Source organism: Nematolebias whitei, chromosome 17 (assembly GCF_014905685.2).
Source record: "Nematolebias whitei isolate Nwh7 chromosome 17, NemWhi1, whole genome shotgun sequence".
NCBI classification, from domain to species: Eukaryota; Metazoa; Chordata; class Actinopteri; order Cyprinodontiformes; family Rivulidae; genus Nematolebias; species Nematolebias whitei.
The window spans coordinates 34,543,900-34,551,904 of NC_056514.1; the positions used below are offsets into that span (position 1 = coordinate 34,543,900).

The following is an 8,005-nucleotide window of genomic DNA, read 5'->3' on the forward strand; positions in this document are numbered from 1 at the left end:
ATGTTGTCTAGACTTGAAATGTTAACTATATTATGTACAAAAGTGAACAATAAGAGCAAACAGAAACAACTTACCGGCTTGCGGAGCTTATCCAGATTATCCAAGAAATACTTCACTGACTCACCCTGGGACAGGACAGAGGAGGAATTTCTGTTAATTCCACATAATTTATGAACTTCTGTCATTTCACCATGAGCAGCTACGATCTGCACGGAGAGCGCATTGATTATTTGAATTATTACATTTAACAGAAGCGACGTATTGTTGGCACGAAGGCACTGAACAGGCACACGAGAAGATCTCTCTTTAGCCGCCGTGCACACGCGCACAGGAAATCTGTTTGTTTTCTCTCTGAACACGGTGTGTCCACCTCGGAGCCGAGGAGGAGCAGGATGCAAATCATTTGGTGCTGAAGTGACACGAGTTTTAGGTGCGTCTTTGATGGTGCGGCTGGGTTCGACTGCGCGCGTGTGTTGGAGAGGGTTTTTTTTGTTTTGTTTTGTTTTCTGGTTTCTTCTGGCGCTGCTTTTGTGCAGTTTGTACAAGTCCAGACTTGGGGTTGCTAGGTCTTAGCAGCATTCTTTTACATGAGCGTATCTATGTGTTCTTGTGCGAGTTCTGCTCAATACAAACCTAAAAAAAAATTTTTTTAAATGACCTTAAAAGCCACAGGTTCTCTTTGCCGTCTTTCGCAGAGTTTTTGCACCTCCAACCTCGGTTGTTTTGCATGGACTTTGCATCCAACACAACACAGAACTGACATTATCACTATAAAAATCAAATTGAGCCAGATGTGGTTGGAGGTGTACTAGCAGCACATGCCAGTTATTTCCTTTCTATTGTGTGCTGCTCTTCTCACATTTTGATGTTTAAAAAAAAAGAAAAAAACCCGACCTGACCTGAAAAACCTGTGAGTGTGAATGTGTGTGCATGGGTACGATTACACAAGGGAGGAGCACGACGGTTCGCTGCTACACTAAATAAAAAAAAGGGAAGGGGAGCCAGCTACATGTGATAAAGGCCATTAACATTCTGGCTTTGGATGAGTCAAGAAACTCAAATCTGACAAGGTTTTGAAATAGTAAAAAAAAAAAAAACCATAAATAAAAGGAGAAGTGAAACAAGCCCAGCTTGTTTTACGTCATGACGAAGCTTAAACTTAACAAGCCGTGAAAGCAAAACTGAAACGTTATGCAACCAAAGCCAAAGGTTGCGCTCACCGATTCTGCATTAGACACGATAAAGAACGGATTTAATTGGGAGTATTTTAAAGAAACGCACGCGGTGCGGAAAGTGACGGAGGCCGTTCAGGCTCGCCATAGATTTTTAATGCCGACTACAATGGAGCCTGAGGGATCATGTGATTTGTGATGCAAATACTCGAAAGGGCAGGGTCAAAACAGGGCGAGTTTCCTCTGCTGGCAGGGAAACGAGCCGGACCCCACCAACAGGAGGAAGGAGGGGAAATCTACACAGAACTATACAGGTGCATCTAAAACGTCCAGTAGTTTTTGTCAGTCACTTAGAAAGTGAAGCTCAATATTACATAATTCATTGCACAGAGGGAATGAAGCCTTTGTGTCTTGTAATTTTGATGATTCTGATGTACAAATAATGAAAAAACAAAACTCATTGTTTCAGAACGTTTGAATATTGTGAAGAGGGTCAATATTATAAACTCCTGGTGTCACACCCTAATCAGCTCATTAACTCCTGGACGTGAGCTACAAATGTCTCATTCCTCGAGTCCAGCCACTCCTGAACCAGAGACATCTGAAGTGTCTCGCCTGCTGAGGAGACAAAAGAACTGGACTGTTGCTCAGTGGTCAATGTTCTCGTTTCAGATGAAAGTAAATGTTCACATAATTTGGAAATCAAGGTCCCAGAGTCTGGAGGAAGAGTGGGGAGGTCCAGAATCCATGATGCTTCAAGTCCAGACTGAATTTCCACAGTCAGTGATGGTTTGGGTCCATGTCCTCTGCTGGTTCTGGTCCACTATGCTTCCTGAAGTCCACGGTTCATGCAGCATCTACCAGGACATTCTAGTGCTTTATGCTTCCTTCTGCTGATGAGCTTTATGGAGATGCTGATTTCATTTTCCAGCAGGACTCGGCTCCTGCCACACACTGACAAAGGTACCAAAAGATGGCTGTGGAATATTCTCATTTTCTGAGACCCTGAGTTGTTTTTCTTCATTATTTGCAAGTTATTATCATCAAGATTACAAGAAACAAAGGCTTGAAATATTTCACTCTGTGTGGTAAGTCTACATAATAATTCCATTTTCAATTCAATTCACATAAATTGAAAATGTTCATGATATAGTTGTTCCTCTTTATTTCGCGGATTCACTCTTTCGCGGTTTTTCAACGATTGTTAACTTTAATATTACTCATGTGATCGACACAGTACAGATAAAAAGTTAACAAAAAAACAATACTAGTTCGGACAGGCGCCGCCATTTTGTAGTTTTCTTTCAATAAGCCTACACTGTATCGCCAGTCCAGAAGAACTACATTACCCAGAAGCCAACAGTGCTTCTGGCCGCTGCTTTCTGCTGAAATGGAGGGAAAGTTTTGATCCAATCCGAACCAGACTAAAAAGTTTGGTCCTTATTCATAGTGACTTCAGAGCTCAGTGGATGCAGAGAGCCGATCAGAACCGGACCAAGGCTGATGAGTCCCAACATAAAATTTTGCAGTAAGTAGCTACTGCGCATTACAAATACGTACGTTGTTAAAATTAGTAGGTTTAAGAGTTTAAAACATTGCAAGAGAGTTGGGTTTATAAAGCCTTAAAATATTTATAAATACTAAATACAGTGGGGCTGCACAATATGATCAGCATGGCATCAGACATACTAGCGATAAAGTTAAATACCGGACATCGTCCATTCCATCAAAATAACTGATGTTATGACGTCACGCGCGCCGTTGAGTTGTCATTGTGCTAGAGAGTAAATGTCATGAAGAAATTTGACATTAAACATAATCCAAGTTGAAACGTTACATCATTTTCAGCCCCCCTTTTTGGCATCTGCATTTGCTGCAGGCCGAATTGACAAAGACCCTTCAGAATAATGTCGTATTTTAATTCCACAGCAGAGAAAGCTGTGTAGTCTCTGTAAGTAGGTCTAGGGAAAAAAGTATCACTATTGGTATTGGTTATCGGCCCAAAATCCAATATCGTATAGCATATCTACTTTGCAGTTTGTCACTTATTGCGGGGGTGTCCGGACAGTAACCCCCGTGATAAACGAGGGACTTCTGTATTCTAATTTTTTAGATGCACCTGTTGGTTTGATTTCTGTTAAAAGAGTTTTCCCCAACTCTTCTTTTCAAGCTTATTAAAAAGTGTCTGGAAACTTTAGGTGGAGCTGTTCATTTATCACGAGCCAGGAATATATTTACGTTAGCGAATTGTATTAGAGATACTTTTTTAAGAAACTCGTGTAACGCAGTTGGTAGCGCCACCAGCTGACGAGAGACCACAGCCCAGTTTTTCCACTCCAAACCAGTTAATGGAAACAATCCCGATATAAATGTTCCAGTTGGTGGTTCAGCACCGCCCTGCCACAGCTAATGCTCGCAAGGTTTTAGGTTTAAGTCACATTTGTGAAATCAATATTGAGCTTTCAAGCACCATCTACGACCGCAACTGCAGATTACGTTCATTAGCGAATAAGACCCTAAATGTTGTTTTGGAATAAAGTCAGAACAAACAACGTCTGAACTTCACATTTGAAACTGGTACGATATTACAAAAAGCAAAAACTACATTAGAAAAGATACATTTTTTTAATTAAATCGGCATGTGCAGCCTTGTACGGATGTATTCTGATATCGAACTTCATCTTCATCATTTCCCAACAGACACCAAAACATACACAAGTTATTTTAACTAAACTGGACATGACGGGGAAAAAACTGACAATTTGCAATTAAAATATAGACATTTTCTTCCGTTTTGCATGAAACAAAACCAATAACTGCCAAACTATTTGAATATTGAAAACGCCTGATAAGTTTATTTTTACTTTATTGTTGGATAAAAACTGTATCGAACACGTTTGTGTGTTTTCTGTCATTTTACGTTCCGTGTCAAATAATAAATTCATCATTGAACCTAAAAACGGCTTCTAAATTTGAACTGTACGACTTATTTTGAACCTTTTATGAACGTTTAGGGTTATTTCTTAAACACTGTGCCAGATTCAAAGATGCCAACTTGCACATTAACAATTCTACATGTTGATTTTTGATGGTTTTACACCAGTTGCTGATAACAGTTTAAGTCGTGCCACATGCGTACAGAATGTGTGTCCTTGTACTCGTGTTACGCGAGGAGTGTGACACTCTTGGTGTTTGTGTGTAAATAATGCTGAGCAGGAGAGCCACGGCTCTGCTTGTAAGTATAAAGCTGTTTAACTGCAGATCAACATTCCTGTTCTGATCACACGTATTCCCCCTCCTGTCTGCAAGAAAACCAATCCGCACCAACAAGCTGCGTGGAAGAAACCAACAAAATCCCTCTGAACAGTCCAGCCTCGTGCAAATTTGTAATTTTCAACTTTTGGATCATGACATACTGAAAGCAACTTGGAGAAATACGTCTCTTGCTCTGGCCTCAGCGGGGCCCACTTGACAGAAACACACAGGCAGAAAAAGTGATTGTTAGAAGTGCTGCATGTTGTGAAAGTTCTGCCAGATGAATTAAAAGCACTGGAAGGTCTCAGAGAGGGCATGTGAGCAGATCTCGACCGCAGCTGCTGCTCTGTGGGAAACGTCATAGCGTTAAAACGTGCACGCTGACAGCAGAGATATAAGCAGCGGGGAGAGGCGTAAACAGGAAGCTGACTTAATCACATGTCTGACTGCTCAACGCAGAAGAGGCATGCAAAAAAAATAAAATAAAAATCTGAGCAGAACATACAGGAAAGGAAAAAGGAGAATGAATTAAAAGTTTCATTTTCTATTCTCACAGCTATTTTCTAACTCAAAGGGTTGTTTTAGAAAGAGAAAAAATCCTACTGACCCACCTGAAACCTGCTCTAAGATCTACTGATGGTGAAAAGAGCGCCAGATGCACATGAAGAAAAGTTCTTATCAGCACAAACCGGTAGAAAAGCTGGGCCGCCATTATCTTTGCAGACGCTTTTATCTCTGCGCGCGTTCCATCTACCTACCAGCTGAAACTCCCTGCGACGATCGTAGGCATGCTGTATGCCCGAGTCGGCCCACAGAGCTGAGATGGCGGGCAGGTACTGCAGAAACACCGACGTGTCCAGATTCCCGCTCGCCACCTTAGACGAGCGGGTGTCGAAGGCCATCAGGGTGTCCCCGTGCTTCTGGTTGTCCTGGTCACCCCACGGGATGTGCAGCTTCTCGCGGGCGTCTACCAACACACGGACACCTGGACAGGAAGTGGAGAAATCACCAAAATAAGAGGGTCAGGCCACATTTGACTGGAAAATAGTCTACATAAGTAAATTATACTTGTTCTGTCTCACGTGAGCGAAACAGAAGAACAAAACTACATAAATACGACTAGTATACACATATATTATTAAGTTTTTTAAGCTGTTTTGTATCAGTTATTAACAAAATAAACATCAGCTGATTGTGGGAAAGGGTATAACATCTTACACTATTAGACTGATTATTTAGACTATATTGGCTACTTTTAAAAACCAGCCATGCCTGTACATGCCTAATCATTTAGCAAGTAACAAATAATACAGCTTCTACAAACAGCTTAATGAACCTCACAATGTAGCTTTTTTAAATAAGAGCATTCTTCTATGTAAAATTTTGAGAGTAATAGTTCTTATAAGGATTGCTAAATAAGCATTTATTATAATTGCACAAATATTGCTCCATTTGGTTTAAGAACCTGCACCATCAGTCGATCTCTAATAAACAGGGGTGCACCAATAAATCGGCTGATACGTACACGAGAAACCGATTTTTTTTGTTGTTGTTTTAACAACAATTGTCTGAACTTCATTTAGATTTCAGAGCACTACCTCATGGTCAGTTGAAACAAGTTGGTATTGTTTCTAGAATATTGTTCAAGGGTATGTTTTTAAATAACAATAATATTGGAAAATTGAAGGTGCATTGTGACCTTATAAACACATGACTGTGTCGCTTATAAAACAAAATCGGTATCGGCCAAAATCGGAATCGGCAGATCAGACGTTTTAGAAATCTGTGACCGGCCAGAAAACTGCAATCAGTGCACCCCACTAATAAATATAAAAAATATATTTTAAATTAGGGATGTATGATATTGGATTTTAGCCAATATCCGATATGCCACTATGTTAAAACATCTTTGGCCAATAACCAATACTGATATTTTTGCCCCCTAGACGTACTTACAGAGACTACATAACTTTATCTGCTGTGAAATTAAAATACTACATTACTCTGCATGGTCTTTGTCAGTTTGGCCTGCTACCAAATGCAGATGCCAAAAAGGAGCTGAAAATGATGCAACACTTCAACTTGGATTATATTTTTTATATAACTTGGATATTATTTACTCTAACACAATAACACTTAAGCAGTGCAAATTTATAAATCTTCACAAATCTAATCGACAAGTGAAAAGCGCATAAGTAGTAGTGCATTAATAGATATACTTGACAGTTTCTTAAATTCAAAATTAACTTAAAACAGAAGCCTTTTGTATCGGCGAGTTATTGTGATGTAATGGCCGATGTCCGATATTTAACTTTATCGCCAGTATCGGCCGATACCGATACCACGCCGATAATATCGTGAATCCCAACTTTAAATCAGGATTGTACATATTTACAAGGTTTTCAACGTATAACTGGAAAACAGCTGAGTCGGCGTTATTTAGCTGCTGTGAAAGTAGCCTTATGATGATTAATTTGAGTTAAAGTGCTTAATTCTTGCTTAAAACACACAATTAGACAGCTAATTAGGCAAGTTTGTGATTCTTATTTATTAGATAATTATTAATGAGGCATCAGTGTGAGAGCTGGTTTGGACATTTACAACAAAAGTGGCTAAAAAGGCCCCTACACCATTCTAGTTTCTAATAGTTGACCATTTAACGTGGCTTTAGTGGCTAATTGAAGATTTTATACAACAAAAATTTATTTTAAATTACTACTTTTCATAAAATATCGTTCAAGGGTTAAAAAGACAATATGTGTTAAAGTTCAAAGATTTAAAGGGGGTACAAATACCAATATATATACATTTTTAATGTTTCCGTGCTAAGAGTACAAACAGGAACACCACTGCTGGGTCAACCCTCCATTGAGCGCTAAAACCAAAATAAAAAAATAAAATAATAAAACGGCTTATTGACTGTTAACTACAGCTATAATGAAGCGAACTGTTTAAAGTTTAAAAGCAGCAACAGGCAGCTACAATGAGCCCCGGCTCTCTTGGGTGTGCCGACAGCACATGCACACTGTTTATGCGGGTCTCCCCTCGGTAGCTCGGCGCTAAGCAGATGTGGAAACTTCATCCATTTTTAACGCCTTTCTGGGGCTTTTCCGTCCCAAACAAGCGGCTCGGTTCTTCTCTTTAACGTACACGTCGTGAACGGCGGCGTTACCTTTGATAACGTTGCAGTAAATCGTGCCCTTGAAGTCCTCGCGCGCTTGCTGGTCGAAGTCCTGGCCGTGGATGATCCGCATTTGTTTGAGGAAAGTCGACTTGCCGCTCTCGCCAGCGCCCAACAGCAGGATCTTTACCAGCCGCTTCACGTACGTTTTCTCCCGGGAGATACATTTGTCGATCTCCTTAGACTTTCGCGTCTGTTCCACCTCGCCGCTGTTGAGCAGGCAGACGGGCAGGCAAACTTTTAACACGGACCTGGTCGGCAGGAAATCCGCCATGTTCGCACAAACTTCATCGATGCTCATTTGATGCGCGTTCGCGCTGCGCGAGCACGGGACCAAGCCCCTTCCCTAAACTCAGGAAGTAGCTCCGCACGACCGTTTACCGTCACTCTCAAAACG

General features: G+C 40.7%; 1 protein-coding gene across 1 annotated transcript in view; it reads right to left on the bottom strand.

Annotated features, from left to right (window-relative positions):
- LOC119424061 (guanine nucleotide-binding protein subunit alpha-13) overlaps positions 1–7,898 on the bottom strand; it is a 13,957-nt gene extending 6,059 nt beyond the window's left edge. Inside the window, exons 1-3 of the mRNA XM_037691532.1 lie at positions 7,600–7,898; positions 5,186–5,412; positions 75–125 (exon numbers count right to left, since the gene is read on the bottom strand). Coding sequence (XP_037547460.1) covers positions 75–125; positions 5,186–5,412; positions 7,600–7,882 — 561 coding nt within the window. The 5' untranslated portion in view covers positions 7,883–7,898. The remainder of the gene's footprint in view (positions 1–74; positions 126–5,185; positions 5,413–7,599) is intronic.
- Positions 7,899–8,005: the final 107 nt, after the last annotated feature.